Raw genomic sequence first — 27,698 nt, 5'->3', positions numbered from 1 at the left:
ATCTAAAAACATGCTCCACACCATATGCCATCAAGGAAATGCAAATTAAAATGACAAGATACCACGACCACCTTTAGAACAGCCAAAAACTAGAACAGTGACAACACCAAATGCTGGTGAGGACGTGGAGCAGGAGAACTCTCACTCGCTGCTGGTGGGAATGCAGAAAGGTACGGACACTCCGGAAGGCAGTTGGGACGTTTCCTACAAACCAAACATACATTTACCACTCGGCCCAGCAATCAGGCTCCCTGGTATTTACCCAAAGGAGCTGGAAACTCATATCCACACAAAAAACCTGCACATACATGTTTATAGCAGCTTCATTCATAATTGCTAAGCTTGGAAGCAGCCAAGATGTCCTTCAGTAGGTGATGGATAAATAAACTGTGGTCCATCCGGACAGGGAACGTCACTCAGCACTAAAATGAGATGAGCCAGCAAGGCAGGGAAAGTCACAGAGGGACCGCAAATACATATTACTCAGCGACAGAAGCCAATCTGAAAAAGCTACAACACTGCATGATTCCAACTCTGTGACGTTCTGGAAAAGACAAACTATGGAGACATTAGGAAGATCAGCAGGCACCAGGGGTTCGTGGAGAGGGAGGGATGAAGTGGTGGAGCACGGGGGATTTTGAGGGCAGTGAAACTGCTCTGTGTGATACTATAATGGTGGACACATGGCATTATACATTTGTCCAAACCCACATAACCCGCAACACCAAGAGTGACCCCTCCTGTAAACCATGGACTTTGGTGATGATGACGTGTCAATCAGATTTGTTGACTGTAACAAGGTACCACTCTGGTGGGGGACGTTGATGGCAGGGAGGCTGTGCATGCATGTGGGCAGGCAGTATAGGGGAACTTTGTACCTTCCTCTCAGTTTTACTGTGAATCTAAAATTGCTCTAAAAAAATTAAGTATTTAAAAAAAAAAAAAGTAACTGGCAACAGATCAACTCTCCTGCCCAGACTAACCAGAAAAGATAATATACAAAACCAAACCAAACACACAACACCTGTGCTATGGCATCAGCGACCTGCTGACGCACCCAGGCCTTGAGAACACCAGGAGGGGCAGCTGCTGGCACAGGGGTACTGACACCTGAGGCTGCTTTCTCCCTGGGGAAATGTACCCAATTCCTGGCCTGCGGCAAGAGGCTGAGAAAAATCTGGCACTTTGAAGAGGCAAAGAAACCAGCGGCACTGGGGGCAGTCTCTCAGGGCTGGAAGCAGAAACTAGCGATGTAGGAGTCAGGATCTCAGAAAAAGGAAGGAGTGAAAAACAGAAGCCATAGCCTGCTGATTCCCCTCTGGACATGGGAGGAGTTCTAAAGCTGTGCGAGGCATAAGGGGGGCTTCTGTGTTGATGGAATGTTGTATTTATTTTTCTGGGATAATTACATATATATGAGCTTTGTGCAAATTCACGAAAATTCGTGATGCCAAGAATATTAAACTATAAACAGATAAGAAACGTTTTTGTAAACTCTTGGATGGTGGTTTTAATTTAACTGGTTCTAAAGGAAAACTAAGAATGTTTGGGGTTACATATGACTGCCATAGTGAACAGAAGTCCCACTTTCCTAAAATAACTCTTCCTACTCATGACAGATTTTGAGGAACTTGCTGTTGACCATCAACCTCAAGGCAAAAGTTAACTCCCATCCTTCAATTACAGTTCTACTACGGCTTCCCTTGTAGCTATTTTAAGTAAGATTACAAAATAGTTTGAAATAATGCAACATCAATCTATTCTAAGAGTTACAGGGCCCAGGCTTAATGCTCCGAGTCTCTGGGCAACGCACACCGCAGTGTTTGCCGCTCGCTTTTACTCCATCTGGACTCAACTCGTAGTTCAGCTGTGAACTGAGAAGACGAACTTTCCCCACCTCTAAAAACCACACTGCATTAGAACGTGGTAAACCAATTCCAAATAGGTTCTCAAGTTTTCCTTTACAGTAGAATGTTCTTATGTTATTCATTCAAGAACTATTGGTTGCATATGAAAGCCAACAAAAACAAAAACAAAACTCTGATATAAAACATGGGCACAGGACTTGGGTCTGACAGACAGGAGTTTAAATTCTGACTCATTACTAACCACATGGCCTCAGGCAGGCACCTAACCTCTCTGAACATACAACTCCAGGTGAGCGAAAACAGGGAAACACCATTTGGCTTGGAGATGAGGCGCGAAGACAGAACAAAGCAGTCCTTATGTATTAAATGGCCAGCTCTGCACTTGGCCTATGATAATGTTCTCTAACAGCAGGGCTATTAATTTTAAAAAGATTGCATTGCGGCACTGTGGCAGAAAGCTAACTACTCAATGTACGTGGGGAACTGAATTAGAAAAATTACCATCAAAGTAATGGTTCAGGCGGAAGCCACCTATGGATGGTAAAGTCAGTCTCTCCGCACAGGTCAGTTGATAACTACACAGAGAAGTGTATGGCTTTACGGTGCAGAAACCTGGCTGCCACCATCTGAACCAAAGTCAACGTCGCCAAGAATGAATCAGACCCTCAAAAAAAAAATTTTTTTTTAAAAAAAGAGTGAATCAGACTGACGTAGTGCTGTCCACTGTGACGCACAGAAAAGAAACTCATCGCTTGTGTAATGTTACTGCCATAAATGCGTAAGTTGACTCTAAACAGGAAGAAACATCAGACAAACTCAAAATAAGGGATGTTTTGCAAAATAACTGGCCTATATTCTTCAAAAGTGTCAACAGTGTCAAAAGTGTCAGTGAGATGCAAAGGAAAGATGAGGAACGATTCTAGATTAGAAGAAATTATAGAGATGTGACACCGAATGAAGTCAATGCACGATCCTCGATGAGGGAAGAAGTCAAAATGGAGGAAGTCATTGGGACAAGAGACAAAAACCAAACACTGATGGAACGTCAGATAATAATGTGCACTGTTCATTTCCTGAACTTTATAATTGTACTATGGCTATCTGAGAGAAAGTCTCATCTTAAGAAAAAAATATGATTTATTTAGGAGAAACAGGCAACAAAAGGAGAGGAGAGAAATAGAGCAAAAGTGAAAAAATACTGGCAATTGCTGACTGAGTGAAATTCTTTGTCCTATTCTTCTGATGTACGAAATTATTTCACAAAATAAGTTTTAAAAAGTTTTTAAGATGAATATATGATTCCTGCCCATAAGGATCTTATAAACTACTGGGAAAGATAATACATTCTAACAAGTGTAATGAAGGGCTCTACAGTAGAAATGCAATCAAATTTGGAAGAAGACACTGTTTTCATCGGGAACTGTCACAAGGAGATTCACAGAGAAAGGTGACCTGGGCCTTGAAGGATAGGTTAGAAAAGTAGTTTATATTTACATTAAAAATGACATATAGTGAATTCTTGATTTATCTGAAATACAGTTACCAGAGTATTGTAATCTTGATCCAAATAAAAAAAAAAAGAATTTGTGCAAATAAAACTACTGTGACCCAATCATAATACCTGCATATTGGAAGGCAACTGTTCTCCAGAACCACGCAGTAATCTGCCGATGCCACCACTGCATTTACAACCCTGCCCAAATCAGAAGTCTACACATAACTGTTTGTTATTCAGCCTCAGCCAAGGCCAGGGCCTCCTGAGCTGTACGTACTTCCTACCCAATTATCCCAAGCAGCGAAGATCAAAGTACAAAACCTGCTTCTTAGAATTCAAGAGCTGTGTGTGTGTTTCTTTTAACCAAAACTAGAAAAAGCCACGAATTCAACGAGGCCGATAAGGCCAGTACTTGAAGCAATGGCCTTACTATTAGCCATTTTCAAGTCAAGGTTAGACTAACTTAAGGACTGAGGGTTAAGATGTGAGGAAACAGACACCTAAAGTGGGAGTAATTTGGCTTCCAACTGAGGGGCGAAGCCACCATAACTCTGATCCAGGGATCAGGAAAGGTGGTGAGCTTAACCGTTAGCTGGAGTCTGAATTGCAGAGGGTAAGCTCAGACCCTCCCTTGGCTGTATGCCCTGACTACTCTTTTGGGGGGACATAGTGAGCACATCCTCGTCCAGCAGTGGTAGTTATGCAGGGGCTAACTCACCCTTAGCTCAGCTCCTATGAAAACAGCTGTTATTTTCAATTTGACCTTCCCATCAGCGTGGGACTCGGCACTCTGCTACCCTGGGCTGAGGGGAAAAGTACTTTAGGGGCCTTCTATTTCTCTGTGGATTCTCCTTGTAACTCTAGACATGTTCTGTTTTCACTAAGCTTTATCTGTCTTGTGTCCTAAAAGACAAATCAGAACTTTGGAGGGAGGATCAAACACAGCTGGGCACCGGTAGCTGCTAAGACCCCTCACCGCACCCCCCACAGCTAGTAGAGAAATCGATTCTCATCAGACAAGTGTCGAACTACAATCTTAACAGGAGGCCTACGTTTCAGCCCTTTTGCAACGACCTAAAGCACCCAGCATATAAATTTCTTGTGCTAACAAATCTACTGGTGTTGATGAAGTATTAAAGGCTGATATTTTAAAATACAATTATAAGAAATGAGAAGTCTTATTAGAATCCAACTAAAAAACTACTCATTTCCTATAAGTACATGTTTATAACTGAAGTACATGATTTTTGAGTTATGAGAATTATCTTCCTCAACTCTGGAAACAAAAACTTCTTCCATGTTGGCAGCTTTAACATTTCACTTGCCCCTGAAGGAAAGATGATGGAAAATAACAGACCTCTGGTAATACGGACCACCAAAACAGCACATTTTCTGATTATGAGGTTTTAAGTCAACCCCCTCAAAACCATACCTGACCCAATTCTCACCAGCCAGAGCAGTAAGCAACCTGGAAGCAGGGAAAATGTGGCTGTGTCCAGCCAGAAAGGATGAGAAACACCAGCAGGGAAAAATCCTCTGCACAACTGCCAGGTGACAAATGTTAAGCGTGCTGAGAGCCCCAATGCATTTACAGGGCTCTGCGGCTTCTCTGTGGTTTGGAAGGGCAAAGCCAGTATCTTCTGTGAATGAAACTTTGTTCCTGCTTTCAGTGTTAGTAACAATGGTTTAAAACAACAACAACAAAAACTGCCCACAGAAAACTTTTATCTGAAATTTCTACCCAGAGGTCACCCAGACCCCATTCGTCCAGTGTTGAGGACTCTGCTCCCTCTGACAAGCCTGACTTTCAGCAGCTCCTCTTGGAGAGGGAGCCTGAAGTTGAGATCTTTTCAAGAACCTAGATTGAGGAGGAGAGTATAGCTCAGTGGTACAGTGCACGCCTAGCATGCACAAGGTCCTGGGTTCAATTCCCAGTATCTCTGTTTAAAAAAAAGAAATCTAAAATTACCTCTCCCAATTAGGGGGAAAAAAAGAACCTAGATTGGGTTGCTTTCTTCACTTTAAACTCAGCATCTCGGTCAGGTCAAATGTATAATCGCCAATTTAAAGTTACGCGCTTTACCAAACTTTTAAGTCTGCTGATTTGAAACACACACTTTGATTAATAAGCAGTTTATCATCACTCTTGCAGATAAAATGAAATATTAAACTTCAGAATGTTAAGAAGTATACAGACACGGTGATTATGATGTGTGATTTTCCTAAGCAGCAGCAGCCCCGTTTGGAGCAGTGCTACTCAGAGGCGGCTGGTGATCACACAAGTACTGTCTATGCAGTCAACACTGAGAAAGTCTCAGAGAAGATGACTGAAATAAACAGTCATGTTTGTGCTTGTGACACAGCTCATTCACATCACTGACAGCTTAAGTTCGTGGACTACAGCCATCTGCAACCCTGTTGTAGAATATGAAAGCACTTTCTGAAGAAAAATGCAGACATGCAGACACAATCATGAATTTTCACAAAACATTTAACATGTGTAAATACCTGTTCCTGCAGGTCGTAGTCATAGCTGTCATGCAGCAGAAGACTGAGGACATAGCGAGTGTAGATCATGGCATCAATGCCACATTTCTCTAGCTCTTGTCCTAGCCAGGTCTGCACTGGACCCAAAGCATGAAGCAGAGACATTTCAGAAGCAGATACAGGGCCTGGATAAGAGCTTGAGGCGCTTTCAGATGGTAAACCACCCACGACAACAGTACAGACAGGGCGCATGAACTTAGGTTGCTGACATCCTTAAAAGCGGGAGCATTTTCTGCAGTTGATGTTCTGTTGGTATCTGGAGGGGATTTTCACTCCAGCAAAAAGGAGAGATGCTGAACATCTAGGATGAGCATTTATTTTTGCTAGCAGTCAGCCATCTAGAACCAAATCTCCATCTTTAGGTATGACCAATGACTCAGCATCCTGATAGCAACACACATGTAGATGTGATTTTCTACTTTAGTTTCACATTGAGGCCTGATGTCAGTTTTCAGCAGAACCTGTAAAGACAAGAGAGAAAAAAGGTATGCCTTATGTATAGATATAATTAAATTATTGATCTTCTGAAAAAATCCAAATGAACTGTTTCTCTTTATTAAAATACCTTTGGTATCTTAGAATGCTGATTTTTTTAAAACTCTGCTAAGCTATGACTCACGTGTATCATAGAAGCCATCCTTTCAAAGTGTACAATCCAGCGGCTTTTACTGTGTATACAAGGTTGTGCAGCCACAGTAACAGTTCCAGAACATTTCCCAAAACATTCTCTCCTAAAAGAAACCCCATCTCCACTGGCGGCGCCCTTCCCACGCCCAGCCCCCGGCAACCACTCACCTGCGGTCTGCCTCCACAGACCTGCCTATTCTGAAAGCTTCATATAAGTACAATCCTACAATAGGTGGAAAAAAACTCTGATTTTTTTTTTTACTATAATCTTTGACATTTTAAGCTAAGTGACATTTTAAACTTTTAAAAGCTTAATATAATTTAAAACTGAGGAAAATCCAGAAACGTGTGCTTGGCGCTGTGCTGGACTGTGCTGATGTTCACCTGGCTGCATCTCAAGAGACTGAACTAGCAAAATCTTCCCTGCTCTGCTGAAAGAACTTACCTGGTAACAAATCATTAGTTCATTTTTAAGTATAACAGAAATAAGCAGTAATTTCACTGAAACACTGGTAAAAATAATTAGTCCCCTAAATTCAAGTTTTACATAGGTAATCAGTTATTTTGTATGGCTAAAAACTCTGGACTGCTCATCATCTATTTCATAAAAATTAAGGTGAAACATGGACTTGTCTTATAGCTCTGCCATGCTGTAGTGTTATATATCTATTGTAATTTTTTTCTTATATGTATCTGGGTTGATGTTCCGATTACTTGTGATAGATGCCATTCTTAATTTAATAGCTTTTCCTGCTAAATAAACATGCTTTCAATATGTCAAACTAATCTAATAATGGCCTTATTAAATCATAATCTTCTTTATGCTAGAGTTCTGATTAATCTATGCCACCAGAACATGAAAACTAACAGTGATTCCTAAGTCTCATAGAATCAGCTTTTGCATGAATTTTAGCAGAGGACCATCAAAAATGACTTTTTAAAAAGTATTAATAATTATTTTTAGTAAAAGCGGCAAGTCAGAAAGATACTTTTCACCAAAGATTTAAGACTCAGTTTCTTGCATTTTCCCTAGAACTACCTACTAAATTTTACATACATTAAATATAAAGAAAATGTTTATTAAATCCACCACAGGACCAAGTTACTAGATTAATGTATCATTAACATATATCCTGCTACTTTCTAAAATCTTCTCTATCACACTATCTTTTCTGAATTATGAAAATCAGATAAACTGAAGCAAAAATTTTCTATAATTTTTACTCGCTGAAAATTTCCAACTGACTTGCAAAATTAAAACCCTTTCCATAAATTCTTTGGTATGTTTGGATCTCAGGATGCCAGACAGATTAACAGTTAAATAATACATTCAATGCTGGGGACATCACTTGAAGCAAGGTGACAAGCTGGTACTCATTCAATGAAGATCCACCAAGACAATGAGGAGACTTGAAGCAACGGCCAAAAGAACTAGGTGAGAGTCTAAGGCAGCTGGAGTTCACAGGAGAAAGTACCAGAGAGGAGAGAGCTGCACAGAGAAAGAACACCAGAGGTCTGCAAAGGGTTGCTCTTAAGCATTCAGCAGAGTGTTAATCAGGGCTTGCATGTGAGGAACCAGCCAAGGCACAGGAAAGGATCACCATAAAGGAAAGCAGGGAACAGGACCTGAGGCTCAGCATGGCTGGACGGCGCCTGCTTCCCAGCAGCCAGACTGGAAGCCCCCCAACCCAGGACACACAAGGCAGAGCACTCAAAAGGTCTGCTCTTAGTGTTGAGGAAGAGCTAGCTCTATACCAAACACTGCTCCTGTTCGCCTGACAAATCTTAAAAGAAAGACCCTAAAGAATCAAACTGTTTCCAAGCAATTTCATTATGGTCCCAGAACAACGCTCAAGAAATTTATAGGAATACAAAACTATCTACCACATAAAATTCCCAATGTTTGTCATTCAATCAAAAATTAGCAGGTATGCAAAGAAGTGAGATATGAAGGGAGTGGAAATGAGAAAAAGAGATTAATTGAAACCAATCCAAAATTGACACAAAAGTTAGAATTAGCAGGAAAAGACTTTAAAACAGTTATTATGACTACACTCATGTTTGAAAAGTAGAGAATGAAAGATATAAAATTAAGTATTTAAAGATGAAAACCACAATGTCTGAGATTAAAAATAAAGGATTGTGATTAATGGCAGATTAGACATGTGAATAGAAAAGACCACTGAATCTTAAAACCACAAACACACACACTACATAAAATCAAATAGAAGAATTTTTAAAAATTAACAACGCTTCAGTGATCTGTGTGATAACTTTAAGAAATCTAACATGTAACTGAAAGAAAGAAGGGGACAGAAAAAAAAAATCTGAAAGAGTAACGCCAAAATTTTTCCAAAATTGATGAAAACTAAAACACAGAGGTCTAAGAAATTCACTGAATTTAAGCACCAGAAACATGTAGAAATCAACACCTGGACACACCATTAAAAAAACCCTATTTAAACCAGTGATAAACAGGAAAATCTCAAAGTCACCAAAGAAAAAAGAAACATTAGGTAAAACAGAATCAAAATAAGGATGACATCAGCTTTCTTGTTGAAAACAATGCAAATGAGAAGATAATGGGGCCAAAACTTTACTGAAAAAAAACAGCAACCACCCTGTCAACTGAGAAGTCTATACTCATTAAAAACACATTTCAAAATGAAGGTGAAACAAACTTTTTCAGACGTGAGAAAGCTGAAATAATTCATCACCAGGAAACTTGCCCTAAAGGAAATGTTAAAGGAAGTCCTTTAAGAAGAAGGAAAATGATACCAGAACAAAATGTGAATCCTCACAAAGGTACAAAGAGCACCAGAAACAGCAACTGCATTTTTCTTGTTATTTACATAACTTTAAGGTAATCGAGTATTGAAACAAAATAACAGTGTATTCTGAGAGTTGTAACATATATACAAATAATATATATGAAAACAACAGCATTAAAGACCAGGAGTGAGAAAATGGACCACTACTAGATGGGTTCTAATGTATTACACGAAATGGTATCTCTCTTGAAGACTATGATAAGGTAATGTTAATAATCATAATAAATTTAAAAGGTCTAAAGAACCAATTAAAAGGCAGAGATGGTCATAATGGATTTTAAAACACTAAGACCCAATTATAAAAAATATATTAAAAATTCTACATTAAAGGCACAAGGAGGTTAAAAGGATGGAAATAGAGATACCATGCCAACACCAACAAAAAAAGCCAGAGTGTCTACATTAATATTTGACATGGTAAGTTTCAGAGCAGAGAGTAACAGATAAAGAAGGTCATTTCTAATGATAAAGGGGTCAATCCATCAAGAGGACAAAACAGTCCTATATATTGTATACCTAGTAGCAGAGTTCCAAAATACATGAATAAAAACTGATAGAAATGCAAGGCGAAGCAGACAACTTCACAGTTATACTAGGAGATGTTAATACCCCTTTTTCTCAACCACTGAAAGAAGCAGAAGTCAGAAAATCAGGAAAGCCTTCCATAGAAGATTCAAGCAACATTATCAACCAACTTGACCTAAAATAGACTATATTCTGGGTCACAGAAAAAGTTGCAACAAATTTTAAAGGATTCAAGTTGTATAAAGTATATTCTCTGACCACCTGGAATTAAATTATAAATTAGTAACAGAAAGATGTCTGGAAAATCTCCCAAATATTTGAGAAATAAAAAACGTATTTCTACATAACAAATATGGCAAACATGGAATCAAAGGAGAAATTAGAAAGTATTTTGAATTGAATGAAAATAAAAATACAACATATCAATATTTTTAGGTTGCCACTAAAGAGTATTTAGGGGAAAATTTATAGCACAAAGAGCCTATATTAGAAAAGGTCTCAAATCAATGACCTGAGCTTTCATCTTAATAAACTAGAAAAGGAAGAGCAAATGAAACCTAAGCTAAGCAAAAAAAAGGGAAATAAAAGATCAGAGCAGGGGGGAGGGTATAGCTCAGTGGTAGAGCACATGCTTAGCATGCATGAGGTCATGGGTTCGATCCCCAGTACCTCTGTTAAACAAAAAGAGAATAAATAAGTAAATCTAGTTACCCTCCGCCCCACACACAAAAGATCAGAGCAGAAATCAGTGAAATAGAAAATGAAAAAACAATGAAACCAAAAGCTGGTTCTTTTACATAACAGAATGGACAAACCTTGAGCCAGACTGTTCAGGAAAGAGAGAAGACAAATTACCAACATCAAGAATGAGAGGTGAGAGCACTACAGATTCTACACATACAAAAAAGATAATAAGGGGATACAGGAAAAATTTTACACCAATAAAATATACTTGGATGAAATGGACAAATTCCTTGTAAACATAAATTACCAAAGTTCACTCAAGAAGAAATAGAATGAGTAGCCCTGTATCTATGAAAGGAACTGGGTTTAGTTTAAAACTTCCCTACAAAGAAATCTCCAGACCCCGCTGGCTTCAAAGGTGAATTCTACTGGATATTTTTAAAAAGTAGAATGCCAGTTCTGTACAAACTCTTCCCAAAAACTGAAGAGGAAATATTTCCCAAATCATGTTAGAGGTCAATGTTATGACATCAAAACCAGACTAAGATATTACATGAAAAGAAAACTACAGATCAATATGCCTCATGAATACAGATGCAATGCAAAAAGTCTAAACAAATTTTAGGGAGTTGAAGGGGGAGGTATAGCTCAAGCACTAGAGCACATGCTTAGCATGCATGACGTCCTGGGTTCCATTTCCAGTGACTCCTCTAAAAATAAGTAAATAAATACACCTAGTTACCTCCCCGCCTCCCTCTGCAAATGAAATAAAATAAAACACATTTTAAAAAATTCTAGGCAATTGAATCCAACAATATACACCAGATCCAGAGAGTACGGAGGTATCAGAAGAATGTTGTTAATAAAATTTATATAATCATCTTTGCCAGAGAACTTCTAAAATACTAGTTTCACCATGAACAACTTAGCATAAGGCTTTTTTCAATTATTTAAATGCATGAAGGCCTTAAAAATTCACACCATGACCAAACTGGTTCACTGTAAAGACTGATAAATACTGTTGAAGATTTTTATCATGCTTATTTTAAACATGGTATCAATCCAACCATGGGATTCTCTCAGTTGTCAGTAAGAGATTTAGCCAAGTGAAAGGGTTCAAGAAGTAGGTGAGAAAAAAATAGGCAGATAGGCAGACAAATGAAAAATAAAGCAAAACATCGAACCCCCATGATCTCATCAAAGTCAGTTAAAACCGTCCCTTGCATCATTACCCCAATGGAACGCTTGCTGTAACTTGTTCAATAGCTGGAAAAAAAAAAAGCTGATTCCAAATGATTTTTAAATTGGCCATATCCCTAGAGCTATTAGTGATTAAAATTAGTTTTTACTCTCTATATAGTACAGACTCAGAGGACTGAGGAAAACGCAGAAAAGCCTGGTATGTCTGGGAGCTTCAGACTACTCTGCAGTCATCTGGGCAGCCAGCACCTGTCAGTGGACACTTATAACGTGGGTCTGAGACAGAAGCACCCCACGCTGGCTTCCTCTTGTATCATGAAGACGGGTCCAAACACTCTTGGAGCTCAAGAGTGTCCATCCTCCTTATGTGAACTTAAACTGTTAGCAGAAGACCCAGGTATAAAGTTCTGGGTCATAACTAAGCTTCCCCTCCCTAAGCTGCAAGCTCTGGTAGAGGGGCCAACATTTGACCAAATTAGACACTCTTTATTTCTAGTTCTGAACTGAAAATTATGTTTAATTTAAACTTATTTCAGGTGGCCAAAACAATTCAGGGATCTGACAAGCACGTGCAAAACCCATTTAACATCCATTTGGCAAGTTTAAGAACAGAGCTGGAAAACTCTTGTCTATTCGCCTTTATACACATTCCGAATGTGAAGTTTAGTCAGTATGAAGTTAAACTGCATTTTAGTTTAAATTCTCTAAAAGAGTTTTAAAGAAAAAGCACCACTGTATATACACGGTATATTCTTTGCTTTGCTTCATTTTTTCAATCCTCCCTTCTCCAAAGGATTACGCTGAGAAAAAAGGACCTTCAAATCACCTTGAGCATCCTTCTCCCATGCAAAATTAACCCAAATTATCCTAAAGATTGGGTTGTATAATGATAATTTAAAAGGTCCAACAATAATACACTTATTTTAAAATTCCTTTTGTATTTTTTACTTTAAATTTTAAATGGTTTCTATTAAAGATACCAAAAAACACATATAGCTAATTAAATGCCCATGGATGCGTGTGCCTTCTTTAATTCACAAAGGAGGAGGCAGAGTAGACAATGCGCCAGCCTAGTGGCCCATAACATGTAGGCTTCCATAGTCTGTCCACCGCAGAGTTTTGTGCCCATAACTTCTTGGAGTCTTTGTTTTCGCATCTGTAAAGTAAAACAAATACTTGCTCTCCCTACTTCTCAACTTCTCACAATGCTGTTGCAGCGAGCAAATGAGGAATGCATCTATGTACTGGTGGCCTCTGCATTTCACAAAATGTCATACAAATGGAAAGCAGCATTATGACAAGCTACCCCCTCAAACGGTCTGTTTGCTTACTCTTACAGCGTCCCTCAGTAATACGAGTACCTGAAGAAGTTACGTAAAATATACATTCAGAACAAAAAATAACTTCCTCACTATCCTTGCAAAAAAAAAAAAGTTAACTATAAAATCACCTTCATTTGTAATAATCTAGTTCCAGTCACACCAAAGCCTTTCCCCTTATTCAGTAGCAGTTTGGTCTCTCCTAGATTCACGTATGGCACTGCAAAAGCCCCAAGTGGTGACACGCAGGGGACGAGCCTGGAAACACCATGGACTCCTCTGCTGTTGTTCATGTTCTGGAAGTGCACATCTGCAGCTCGGTCTGCACAGTGAAGCCACACTATCCCCAAACTGTACAGACCCAGGAGCTGAGCACACACTGGCTTCCTTCTGAGGCCTAGTGTACAATTTCTAGACGTTTTAAGGACTCTATGATTAAAAACAGCCCTGGTGGTGAATGAAAATCATCTCCCAAAGACTGGAGCAACTCTGTGCAGGCTTGGGGATCAACGGAAGCCTCAGGTCTAATATTAATCAGAGCCTGGAAATAAAAGTGGTGGAGTGAGCAAAATGTCGGTCGAGCCCTGCTCACTCCCACGACACCCCCGTAGAAGCCTCGTGCCAGCCCCTCCACCCGCCGTCTCCAGGGGTCAGGACCCTGGGGCCTGTGACACTTTCAGTCAGACCTGGGACTAGAATAACCAATTGAATTTTAAAAACAAAAGCATTTAATTCTTTAGTCTACATGTGTTTAGAGCGATATAATTAGTCCCAAATGATTTGTCCATTAAGGAGAAAAGAAAACAGATCTAGGTAGTTAAGTAGTTACATAAGTACTTTTCCAACAAATAGCCAAAGCATGGTAATCCCACAATCTTTAAATGAGTGATTTAATAACGAAAGGGGTTTTTTTGGAGGGAGGGGCAAGGGGGAAACTGAGGAGTAGTTTTGAAGAAGTTCACTGATCTTCCAAAATCTCATCCCTTATGTAACAATGTTCTAAGAAATGTGGCATCTTTTTTATACCCGTTTGTAACACCACATACATTACTGAAAATAGTTCAGATAACAGCTCTCATTAGTGTTCTTAGCCATTCAGGATGTAAAAGGAGTGTCTCCCACAAGCTGGAAGAGACACACCCTGTACAGTTAAGTGTCTTCAGTGCTCACGCAGAGCAGACACATGGCAGACTGATTAAGGCACTTCCCTTCCTTTTTTCTAATACATTGTACGTAGATTTAGGTTTGCTCAAAACTCATAAAAATTACTTCAAAAAGCATAATCTGATACAATGTTTGTGGAATGTTTCCTCAATGTACTTGTGTTACAGTACAACTGATCATAAAGAGCACCTGACAGTAAATAAATCTATCCAGCCAGTTATAATCCGGCTTCTCTGAGCAAAATGTAAAACGTGGATCTTGTCGAGAAATACCTGGACAGCTCTGTTCAAGCAACATATTCACTTGTTGAAGCGTTCTTTCAGGCTCAGAGCACTTTTTTCCTGCTCAAATTTATCATATATACTTTTAATATATTATATACTTCTATTATATATATTATTCATATTACATAAAAGTATATTATATATACTTATATCATTACAGTATTTTTAATATGAAAATAGAAGGGCACCAACACAATTTCTCTACCCTATCCACTGTTAGTATGTTGGTGGGATCATCGGTGTTTTTTCCTTTGCATAGAACTTAACATTTTTTATTATTTCAATATGTTAAATAATAATATATACTTTTGTATCCTGCATTTTTCACCTAACATGTCATCCTAGTGCTGTTCTAGGGTCTTATTACACTGTCCAATATGACAGACACTAGTCACATGTGGCTATTTAAATTTAAATTAAAAATCAGTTCCTCAGCCACACTAGCCACATTTCAAGTGCTCTACAGCCACATGTATCTTGTGGCTGCTGGGCAAATACAACAAATAGGTCATCTCCATCATCACAGAAGTTCTACTGGACAATGCTGGCTTTCTCTCCAACAAGTGACCATGTTGGGCTAAACAAAGAATCATTAGCTCTTCTCAACAGAGTTCATACACCCTTACTATGTGCCTGCAGACTGTACAGGACACTCTTCCATACACCCAGAAAATGGGGTGCTAATTACAGCTACTATTTTCCCCAGGACCCTAAATTAATACCTTCCAGGCAAACCAGAGCATGTACTCCTGTAACGAGGTAGCTGCACACATACACGTAATTCTTGCCTGTTATTTTCTGATCTCAGTGCATCAATTTGGAATACAAAGTATTACTTTTTCCCTTCAGTAGGTGGCCTGGCTAAAGAGGCAATTTACAGCCACAAGAGAAAATCCACAGATAATCTATAACCTAAATGAGAATTCTATCACTAAAGATAGGATCCAGGGCTAAAAGCTGATCATGCATATCTGTTTAGCCGGCATAACCGGAAAACTACATAGAAATGGACAATCAGACCCACAGTCTCCTTCCCATCTAGAAGTGTGTCAAGTCCTCGGATATGATTAAGGCTCTGTTTTAAAATAATACAGTCAGTAAATCAAGTGTGGGACATGAGTTCCTTCTATGCAAACTGGAAGAACTGCATAATTAATTAAGAAATTCCATTTTTATTGCCAGGTTATCAGAGTAAATTCTTCAGTGACAAATAAAATGAATTCTTTTCATGAGTGCAGGGTTGTTCTTACAGATAAGGCAACTACTTGATAGTTAACAGGAACTAGCAAATGCCTTCATTAACTGCAGGCATATAACAGGCCTGGGTTAATCTATACGTTTAAAAGATAAGGAAGAAAACCAGAACCAACTACATGATGATAAAGCACAGGTGAAAGCACCTAGTTCTCCAGAAAATCAGAAGTACTACACAGACTTCCATGAAAGCAAACAAATGAGACCTAGATCAAGTGTGTAGTGAGACTGAATAAAAGGAAAGAGCTTTCTGTCCAATCTGGATGAATTCTCCTCTACTGACTGTGCTACTGTCAAATGCTTACAGAAATCAAAGTTCGGGTCAGCTTCTGTGTTCTTAAACTTTTACCAGTTACTAAGGAGATGAACAGCTTATGTAAAGTAACATTGCTTTACTTCTAACTTTTACTTGAATGGAAGTTATTTGATGATTCATACTCATCTGTTAATACTTCTGGTTTGAAAAGCCAAACTGCTTTTCGCAGATCAAAATTTCTTTGCAGGTTAACACAGTACAGTAACCAATGACGTGTTTAGTTCATCAAGATCTATTACATGTCAGAATTCTTTAGCAGGACTATAAAATGGTAGTGTTTTCATGCCTTCAAAATAGTCCTTCTGGAGATTTAGAAAAGTGCCCTTTTTTCCCTAGAAGGGGCAAATTTCATGCCACAATTTACAGGATCAAAAAAAAAACAATGCATGAAGCCATTTGGGTTAAAGGGCAGGGGGAAACGTACACACTTACATCTGAAATAAAGAATTAGTGCTCTGGAAAAAGATTAAAAAGCAGCTACCAAATAAAATCCAAAAATCAAAACAAAGTTCATTATCATGAAATTCTAAAAAGCATTTAGAAAAACTGTTGGAAAAGTGATAGCACAACTAAATTTTAGAGACCTAAAAACTTCAATTAGGAGAAACAAACTGATCTTCACTCTAAGAAATGCAAATTTTCACAAACCCAAAGCAACCCAAAGCAAGTTTATTTGGAAACAAAAAATTCAAACAAGTAGATTTTTATGATTTGTGAAAATGCACAAAGCTCTAACATGATGAAACCCACGCTGTCAAGGATGAGACATTTTATTAAGTAAAATACTAGACCATTGTGTATTTTTCAAAGTGATGCTGTTCCCTGTCAAAACGTCTGTGCATGAGAATTCTATAGCTTTCAACTACTCATCTCAAAACTACAAAGTGACTATCTTCTGAGTTTCAATAAGCAGGGGGAAAAATGGCCTGAAATTCTACAACTCACTGGTAAGACAGTGGGTCAATTTTTTTATTTACTATTAAAAGCCATCAGCTAAGTAATGCACATTATAGTTCTCCAAAATGAACTTGGGTAATAAGCAATACTTGGTAATGTTTTAATATTTATCAGTAAGATATCTGATTTGGTATAAAAACGTTATACGGATTATCAGACTCATATTCTACTTACTAGTTAGAATTTTTTAAAAATCAGGATAAAATTCTCTATTTGATTCTGCAAAAACATATACATTTGAGAACTCAGAATAGGTTCCAAGTACGTATTTTCATTTTGCATCCATTATATATGCTTCGAAGATTAAATCAAGTTTTTAGATGTGACTTTTAAGATAACCATTGTTATAGTTAGTTACAGCACCTAGGAAGCTATTTAAATGAACAGTAATGTCATCATTTAAAATCGATAACCTGCTACAGTTTCCCCAAGGTGTATTCTGGGTGATATAAAAATTTATTGTTTTTGTTATAGAACTTGTTCCTTTTGCACAAATTAGGGAAATAGCAGAACTGAAACAAAAGTAGGTTTGTTTATTTTAGGACAGCCTGAAACGTTTATTATGATACTGTGCATCTAGAACCTCTAGGAAGCAAACAAAGAAGATAGCATTTTCCATACTTGTTAAAGATCCCTTTTGTATTCCTCAGAACACACTTTGGTAAATATAACCTTCTAAGCAGAAAGAATTAACATTTTTCCCTAAGGCCCAAGTTATAAGCAAGACATAGATTAGGTAGGATCCTTAACTTCTGAATTTTCCAAGATTAAAAAGTTAAACTGAAGATATAATTTGCAAACAAGATCATTAAGCGTACCCTCTCTTTTTCTTTCTTTTAAATAACCCGCATAAACTGTACAGTTCTATATAGTAAGTCAATCACTATTCCTTTTTTATGGTATTGGAAGCTTCCAGAATCTCCCTTCTCCCCTGGATGGGCTGCGTTCCTCATTTATTATCTTTGATTACATACACCAGGGAGCTCTTGGCTGATGTATGCATTCTCTGCAACACTGCAAGGGCAGGGTCCACTGTGACTTCCCTCCCTGGTGCACACGACGTGCAGCAGCAGGGCAGGCACCTGAGCATCAAGGAGCCACTGAAATAGCCTTGGGTTTGCTCCTGCTTCACACAGCAACCAAGCTATTTTTTAGTGGATCAAAAGACAGACATCTGACAATACAATGTGAACAGCAGAGCCGCCACTAAGAGTGACCCCAGGGGCTGGTGGAGGGGCAAGCTACATGATTGGTACTTACATTTAACAAACTTCTGCTGGATGTCAAGTATAGTTACTAAAAAAGATTTAGAAATGCTGCCAAATGTAAGTGTACTCTGAGGCATTCCTGAATCTGGGAAACATGCTGAGAAGCCCTACTACACTAGGAGCCCAAGTGACTACTGACCTACGGCATTCTCCCTAGTTCAATGAAATAGGCTTCCTCCTCAAAACCCAAAACATAAGTACTTTAAAGACAGGTTAACCATATTCTTGAAAAATATATTTAAAATACTATATTCAGCAAAGTATGATACTCAACAAAGGTGATACATTTTGGATTAGAACTTTACACTAATTAAAACCCCTCCCCTCAAAAAACAGACTGAAATGACTATCTGTAGAGTCCACTACAGGTCAAAATTCTTTAAAACTTCACAGATATGTTCAAATCATAAATATTACATTAAAAAGGTAAATGTAAAGGAACAAATAAAGGTAGCAGAAACATACACAGCATGGTTTAGAAAAGCATACAAATAAAGATAGAAGAAAAATTTAACTATACAAACACTAAACATAAAAGTTAACTTTCAAATTACTCACGTCAAACATAAAATTAATTACTCTTTTCTTATAGATTCTGCTCAAGTCTTCTACCATGTGAAATACTTGATTTGGGGGTTAGTAAAGAGTATTCTACTCAAATGAATATGAAATTACACAATTCTAGAAAAAAAGAGATTACCATCCCTTGAAACAGTTAATACATTAATCTTATCCAAATGCATCTTCCAGGTGTTACCTAACTACTAGAAATTAGAACCACTGTAGTGATTTCTGCCTAGAGTTGTGTTATAGACCCTTTGAACATTTATGTTTCAACTACTGAATGACCATGTTAAAGATCTATGTAATTTACGCAAGCATCAAATACCTACAAATCAATTCTCCTACTTGGACCTCTCAGTCTGATATTTCCAACTACCCAGAGGATATTTCCACTTGAACTTAAGCTAGCTGGGCCTCAGTCTGTACAGGAGCTGCACACTCATATTTGACTATTATCCTTCCTTCAGTGTTCTCATTCTTTCCTTCCCTGAGATAATGTCACAACAATTAATTTCATTCTTCTGGGCTCCCTACATCATCAACCTACTGCACCTAGCTCTATACCTGAATCACCACTGTGTATTCTATTATGTTGCAGCAAAATTTCCTTTGTGCCTTTTTGTCCTTGGGGGAGGGGTAAGATGAAGCACAGTGGAGCCAACACTGCCCAGGCCACCTAGAAGGCTAATTAGTGCTCTAACATGACTGTTGCTGGGAAAGAGGCAGGAATCTTGCAAGTCTGAGAAAGGGTTAACTGAAATATAAGGATACCACCCCAAAGATCTGTGATCTTTACAACAGGAGCAATTAGGGGTTGGGTTGAGACGGTCACCTGAGGGTGAATTTGATGCGTCAACTTGACTGGGCCAGGAGCGCCCAGATATTTGGTTAAATGTGATTCTGGGTGTGTCCGTGTGGGTGTTTCTCAATGAGATTAGCCTTTGAATCAGTGGACATAGCAGAGCAGACTGCCCACCCCAGCATGGGTAAGCCTCACCCAGTCCACTGAAGGCCTGAATAGAATGAAAGTCTGAGTAAGAAAGAATTCTTTCTCTCGGCCCGTCTTCCAGCTGGGACATGGGTCTTCTCCTGCCTTCAGACTTGCACTGGAACTTCACCATCAGCTCTCCTGGATCTCAGGCTGAAACTATACCATCAGCATCCCTGGTTCTGGACTTCCCAGCCTCCAGAATCACGTGACTCAATTCCTTGCCCCACCCCCCTCACCCCACCCCAGCCCATCGGTTCTGTTTCTCTGGAAAAGCCTGCCACAACCACTCCAGGCAAGCCGCCCCGTCTCCTTCAACTGTCTTCTAGAACGCAGCCTGCTAGTGAGATTAGCGTTCGCCCTTATTGCAGGTAAAACGTCTGTGTGTAGCACTTTTCAGTCACAAAACATAAAAACACAGTAACTACCACACAACCAAGAACTAACACCTTATATTTACTCGTCCACTCCTCCCCGTCCCATGCCACCGCCTCGCCAGCCAGCGGTGGCCACTAACCTGAACTGCGTCATTTGACTGTTTTAAAATAAAACTTGCCACAAATGCACACACGCTTAAATGATAAGCACGTTGTTCAGCTGTACTTCTTGAGCTCTATAAAACGCTATTACGATGTATATAGTCTTCTGGGAGTTTCTTCTACTCAGCCATTATGTTTACTCAGCAGTACGTTTCCAAAATTCACTAGTGCTGTATGCAGTTTATTCACCTTTACTCATTTTATAATACTCCTTTATATAAATGCCATTTTATTCGATCTCCTGTCAATGAACATCTAAACTGTTTCCAATATTCTGCCGCTATAAACACAGTAGCTATGAACAGTCTTGTATTTGGCTCTCAGTACACATCTCTCCTGAGTGCACAACCAGAAATGACACTGTCAAGTTACAGGATACCCAATGGTGAACTGTGGGAAATAATTTTACATTATCTTACAAAGTGGTCATACCAGTATCACACGCCAATCAGCAACATACGTAAGTTACTGTTTAATCCACATACGAACACACAGTACTCAGAGACATGAATTTTTGTCAATGTGGTGAATGTTAAAAAAAACTTATTAGATTTAATTTGCGTTTCTCTTACCATTGATGATGAGCACCTTTTCACAGATTTATTGGCTGTTTCCTCTTCTCTGAACTACTTGTGCGCAGTTTTTCTCATTTTTGTTAGACTGTTTCTTTTTTATGAACTTTTAGACATTCCTCACACATGGACCTTAATCCCGTGTCAGTTACATATACAGTAACTATTTTTGCCAGTGTGTGTCCCATCATTTTATTTCATGCTATCTTTTGATAAAAATGTTTAACTTTAATATGCTGAGTTTATTCATCTTTTCTTTAATTGCTTGCACTTTGTGTGTCAAGACTTTGCTCATCAAAATGTGGAGCATGGGCAGCATTTAGCATCTCCCAGGAACTGGTTAGAAGTGTAGACTCTCAGGCTCCCTGAATCAGAATCCACATTTTACCAAGTTCCGCAGATGACAAATACACTTCAAAGTTTGAGAACATTCTCTTCAGATATCCTTCCTTACCTAAAGGTCAGAAAGATACCTGTATTTTCTTCTAAAAGGTTTCAAGTTTCTCTTCTCACACCTGTGGCAGGCTCAATCTGTTCCCAACTATCCTTTTCCTCCCCTTACCATCCCTTACTCAGCCATTCCCTCCTGTCGTCATGGGATGGACCTCCCCGCAGGACCAGTACATGCCCCTGCACCATTCCCCATGATTGGTTTAGCCAAGAGACTGCAGTGGATGTGACAAACAGAAGCTTCAAAAGTGACCACGTGATTCAGCCTGGCCTCTTCTGGTAACACAGGAACAGCATGTCCCAAGTGGGGAAGCCTCTTCAGCACAGATCCCAGAGCGAGATGACACCTAGAACAGAGCCACAGCAGTGGATCGGCAGCAGCCAGTATGCGATTTGAGCCAGGAAAAATGCCTGACATTTAAGCCACTGAGATTTGGGGTTTAGGTCATCAAAGCACAATTTCACAGAATCCAATAAAATATCCAAGTCCTTATTCATCTACAACTTACCTATACCTAGAATGAGAGAAGCAGACTGTGAAGAGGGCATCTGATCCCATTTTTCCCACACGGAAAACCAACTGTCCAGTATCACTAATGGATCAGCCCTCCACCCTGATCTGTGACACCCCTTCTCCCCCACACCAGAGTTCCCTACGACCTCAGGCCTCGTGCTCAATATATTCATCCTGTGCCAACATCACACTTGTCTTCATCACTAGACCTTTACACGAAGTCTTGAGATTCCTCTTCAGGAGTGTCTTCCTATTCTTGGCCCCTTGTTCTTTCTTATCATTTCAGAATCAGACATCACATTCTATGCCAAGCTCTGCTGGGATTTTGATTGGAAATGCATTAAATATACAGAACAATTTGAGGAGAACTGACTGCTTTCTAGTATTGAACAAGGGCCATTTCTCCATTTATTTGGGTCTCCTTTTATGTCTTTCAAAAAAGTTTTGATTTTCAACACACAGACTGTGGCTGTTAGATTTATTCCCGGATACTCGGTTACAGGTTCTCTTAGGTCTTCTACACAGGCACTGTCTGCACATGACCAGAGTCCTGCGTCCCAGCACCTAAGCCCATCACTGCTGTCCTCTTACTGTGCGGGCTGGCCTCCAGGAGCGCGGTGAGAAGTGGCATCAGTGGGGCGTCCTTTGTCTTGTACCAGATTACACAGGAACCATTTCCACACTTCCTCACCAAGACTGATGTCTCTTGGTTTTCTGTAGACATTCTTTTTATTAGTCAAGACTATTTCCTTCTACTTGATGTTTGCTAAGAGCATAGACAGAGCTCAGTCACCTGTATCTAGAATTAGTGAACAAAGACACTTTCTTCGCTAAAACCTAAGTGTGATTTTCTTCCAGCAACAGAAGCAGCTTTGTTTACTGTATCCCTACTACCTAAGTGTTCCCTTTTTACAGATGACGAAACTGAAACTTAGAAAATTAATTTCCTCAAACAGCAAGAAAAGAGGAAGAGTTGGGATTTGAAAGCAGCAGACTGAGCTAACTCCAGAGTCAAGCTCTTCACCACTATAGACCATCTGACAACAATCACAACCACACAGAAGGAGATTTCTGGTCCTAAAAGGAATGACTTTAGCAGTAACGGTCTGCATCTAACTGTGGCTTTCTAGGAATTACATTCTGCTTTAAGGTAGTCCCAATTTGACCACAGATTCCTTCAGGGGGCCTTCAAATCATCAAAGCAGGGCCAACAGGGGAAAGATTAAATGAACTGAGAATTTGAAATTTAGAGTCAAAAGGTTTCAAATTTTTGAGAATGAGCTATTGCTCCAAGGACCTAAACGCCACTGATGAATATTTGGAAACATGCCGACAGATGGCTAAAGAACACCAAGGAAGTTTCAACCTAACCAAGAGAATAGCAGGTTAGCACAGAAGTTTAAGAAGACCAGTAGGTTTAATCTGGGAAAGAAAAGCCAAACGTGCCCTGTGACCATTCACCGCCCCCCCCACCGCTGCACACGTCTACACGTTACCTATGTGGGGCGAGGGCTGGAGGGCGGTCACAGAGAAGAGGGAACAGGCTTACCTTGTATTTCTCCACAAGGTCAATCAATGAATCGAGTCAAATCAATCAAAAATTTTCTAAGAAAAATACTGTCCAACCGCAGCAGACACTTACGTGCCACCCAGACCGCCAACCGAAGGCTGCACTGCCGGCTGCGGGAAGCGCTGAGTCAGCCCGCAGGGGCTTCCTCAGCTGCAGAGAGCTGGCCCGACCTGCCCTCTCCCAGGAGTCATCTCCAGTGACTGATGAGAGAATACACGTTCTAGTCTAGGTTAGTCAAGGACTAGACTAGGTTAGTCAAGGGCTAGTCTAGCTGCATAGTCTCCACGGGTGGGCCAAGGCTGTGGCTGGGCCTGCATGGCAGCCCAGCTCCTCCCTTCTGCGGGTGTGGACCCCTGGGGTACTTGTTAATCAACATTCTGCATGCTAAACTGCCTGCAGCTGCTTTCCACAGGCCCCACCTACCTAAGGACCCATAAAAGACCTGATGCCCCATCGGATTCACATGCCCCTTAAATGTATTTAAGTATCAGAAACCACCACCATTTGGCATACCTTTACTTTGTGCAAGACACAAAGCAGCTTAATCTGGAAGGCAATGGTGGCATGCTGTCTAGTAATTTTAAAGTTAAGAGAGTGTGACTTCAACACATGCATGAAATGATCCTCCTCATACATCACTGCTCTGCAGAAAAACCAGAATTCACAGTTCTACTCTACTGAAACCCTGTGTTTTATGTTTAGGAACACGGATATGCTAACCGAAGTTCTAGGCATAGCCATCACTTTCAATTAATAACTCCTTTCCATTCTCTTACAACCACTACTTATATTCATTTTCAGTCTACCTCTCTTCAGGCCATAATCCAACGAATCATGTTCTTACAAGATGGTAATTTGGACAGAGACACACAGAGGATGCCACATGAAGACAGAGGCAGAGACTGGACTGATCTGTCTATAAATCAAGAAATGCCAAAGACAAATACCTACCAGAAACTAGGAGAGAGACACAGACTCAGAACCTCCAGAAGGAATCAACCTTGCCAACATCAAGACTGCAGACTTTTCTGGCCTCCAGAACTGAGAGACAATGTTTGTTGTTCTAAGTCACTCAGTTTGCAGGACTTTACTCCAGCAGCCCTAGGAAACAATACAGCACTTCCCACCCGATGTATGATTGAAACTGCATTTATTCTTGAACAGCTTTTATCTTGGTAAAAAGTATACAGGGCTGTGACAGTGAGGAGACAGAAAAGGCTAGTTTTGGCATCAGAAGCATGCCATCTCTATGCTCAGAGAAAGAACACCTACTCTAGTGTTGTTCAAACCTTTCTCAAGATGGTAGAACCCAATACTATACCAGAAACAGGTTAAAACGGCACAGGTGAGGGGGCAACTGCCCAAACACCCATCTTCCTGTCACTCCACCTCCTGCCTGCAGCCATAAGTATCCAGGCTCTCTAGAATTCTTTTATTCACCCATTTTTCATTCATTCATTCAATAAATATTCGAGCATCTACTCTGTGCCAGACAGTGCTTTCACAGCATGAAAAAAACAGCTAAGTCAAACCTCATTTTACGGATTAAGAAACTTACAGCGTATTCAGGGTCCCAGGGTGAGTCAAGACCAGGGCCATCATGGGCCTAGGTCCGAAGCTGGTGCCCTTCCTATCACACCACTCACCCCTCATCTAACCTGTAGATGTGCTGTCATGATTTTCAAGGATCAAAGCAAAGCCTTTTTACTGTGCATTCAGCATATCCTTCTTAATCAAAGTTTCTGGTTGAGCCATTACTGTTCACTGTCCCCACATGTCCACAGGCATTCTGAGAAGCTGACAGACCTGATGCCTGAGCCAGTGGGAAAGTGAGACCAACCCTATCCCACTGCAGCCACCGCAGACTGCTACCTGAGCCTTTTCAAGGTGATGGTCTGCCTGCCCTGGCAAGGACTGAGTACGTTCCACTCAGGAGTCTCGTTTCCATGACAGCTTCCACCGCACGGCTAGGGGAAAAACTTATAAACACTGTTCTTAGATGTACAAGTGTGTTCTTTATGGAAATGGGAGAATAAAATGCAGAGGGGGAGATGATAACATCTAAGGGAAAAAACATTTGCCCAATACACCTATTGAGATAATAAAAATGAGGCCCACGAGCTGCACCAGAAGGTCCTCAGACCACCCACTGGCAGTGGAGGGCCAGGCCTGTGCTGCAATCCGGAGCTCCAAGCAGTGACCAGGACCGAAGTGGATGGGGGTGCCAAACCACAGGAACTAACGGAACCAAATGAAAACCAAATGATCAGTTTAGATAGCGGATGGTAACACTGTAGCTAGGTCCACGCTAGGGCCTTAGTGAACATTAAAAGGTAACCTATGGAGCTTAGAAATGGAAAAAGGAAGGTAAGATATTCTCACAGTAGTTTCATCAAGGGAAGGTTGCAGGATGAAAGAAAGCCCGGAGAGCAAGGCTCCGAGGTCAGTCACTTGCCTGCATTGACTGTGTCCAATCTTCTAAACGTGGGCTTCTTCCTACTGCCGGGCTGATTCCCCGGAGAGGCTACATTACATCTCCTGCTGAACAGGCTGCTTTCTTGTCCTGATGACACTCACTTAAAAAAAAACAAACAGTACAGGGAAAGATCCCGATCTCACAAACCACCTCCAGGAGGCAAGCCCATCCATGACCTGGTGCTCAGGCCTCCCTGCTCTCTAGAACTTTCCTTTACTCAAGTTCTAGAGAAACTAGTGAAGCTCACTTGCCCGGAGACCACAGCTGTTATCATCCGCAATCACGCCGCCTTTATCGGCCCCTCCACCCCAGGCTCCTCCTCCTGCCCTAACTCTGCATGCTCAGTCCTTGGACTTGTCTATTTACATTCACTTCTTCCATCGGCATCACCCAACAGAAAACTTGGGTCACACCTCTGTAATTTAAAATTTTCTAGTAGCCATATTATACATTAATACTATATTTTATACAACTCAAAAGATCCAAAATGTTATCACCCCAAATAGAATCCCGGTAAAAGATTACTGAGCTATTTTACTTCCTTTTTTTCTCATACTAAGTCTTTGAAATTCAGTATGTATTTGATGTTACAGAACATCTCAAGCCAAACCAGTCACATTTCATGTGCTCAAAAGCCACACGCAGCTCATGGCTACCTTACTAAACAGCACAGTCCTAGATGGTCTCCAGCTCCATGATTTTAAATACATCTATGTAGAGATTACTCCAACTTTCTCTTTACTCTGCTTCCCTCTTGTGAACCCAAAAATTCTAGAGCCATCAAGCTACTAGACAGTTAGGTGTCTAATTGGCATTTCAATTTATGTCTAAAAAACAAACCTCTGGGGGTGGGAAGGGATAAGCTGGGAGTTCGAGATTTGCAGACACTACTATATATAAAACAAATAGCAACAACAAGTTTATACTGTATAGCACAAGGAACTATGTCCAATATCTTATAGTAACCTATAATGAAAAAGAACATGAAACAAGTATGTATGAGTTTATGTGTGATTGAAACATGCTGTACACCAGAAACTGACACATTGTAAACTGACTATAGTTCAATAAATAAAAATAAATAAATAAAATGAAATAAAGTAAAAGCCTCTGAATTCTCACCACAATCCTTGCCATGACCTTCCCAATGATGGTCAAGGGCAAGTCCATGCTTCCACTGCTCAAGCCAAAAGCTCTGGCATCATCCTTGACTCCCCCCACTTCCGCTCACAATTCACACCCAGCCCATCACAAACCCTCTTATTTCTGCCTCACAACGATCCACCACTGGGGTCTTTCACCTGTTCTGCCCTCCCCCTGAACATGGCTCTGCTCCTCAGGTATCTCCACATCTTTCCCCCATCCTTCCCCCAGGTCTCAGCTTAAAGTGTCATCTTTACCAGAAAGCCCTTCCCTGTCCACCCTAAACAGCACAACACTCTTACGTTCTACTTTATTTTTCCTGTCAGCACAAAATTTTCACTCGGCATGTGTATCCATTTCCTTACTCGCACTGTCAGTCTCTCCCAAACCCCGGTCAGGGCAGGACAGTATGGTGGCCACGAGGTAGTCAGACAGCCCCTCAGGAGAACCTGCCCTGGGGAGCCCAGCTGACTGACAGCGTCATGCTGCTATGCATTCAGAGTCACCACAGCAAGGACATCAGGCCACGAGTCCCTTAGGCTG

General features: G+C 40.2%; 1 protein-coding gene across 5 annotated transcripts in view; it reads right to left on the bottom strand.

Annotated features, from left to right (window-relative positions):
* The window catches only part of KIAA0232 (KIAA0232 ortholog), an 82,884-nt gene that overhangs the window by 46,388 nt on the left and 8,798 nt on the right, over positions 1-27,698 (bottom strand). For 4 of the 5 annotated variants that reach the window (XM_072946553.1, XM_072946562.1, XM_072946569.1 and 1 more), the window contains exon 2: positions 5,872-6,371. In XM_072946553.1, coding sequence (XP_072802654.1) covers positions 5,872-6,102 — 231 coding nt within the window. In that variant the 5' untranslated portion in view covers positions 6,103-6,371. Of the gene's footprint in view, positions 1-5,871; positions 6,372-25,991; positions 26,113-27,698 lie in introns of all 5 variants that reach the window. The other variant, XM_072946558.1, reaches the window with a different exon arrangement.

This window comes from Vicugna pacos, chromosome 2 (assembly GCF_048564905.1).
Source record: "Vicugna pacos chromosome 2, VicPac4, whole genome shotgun sequence".
NCBI lineage: Eukaryota > Metazoa > Chordata > Mammalia > Artiodactyla > Camelidae > Vicugna > Vicugna pacos.
Note: the sequence above shows the minus strand (reverse complement) of the source record. Positions and strands in the feature narration are given on the sequence as shown.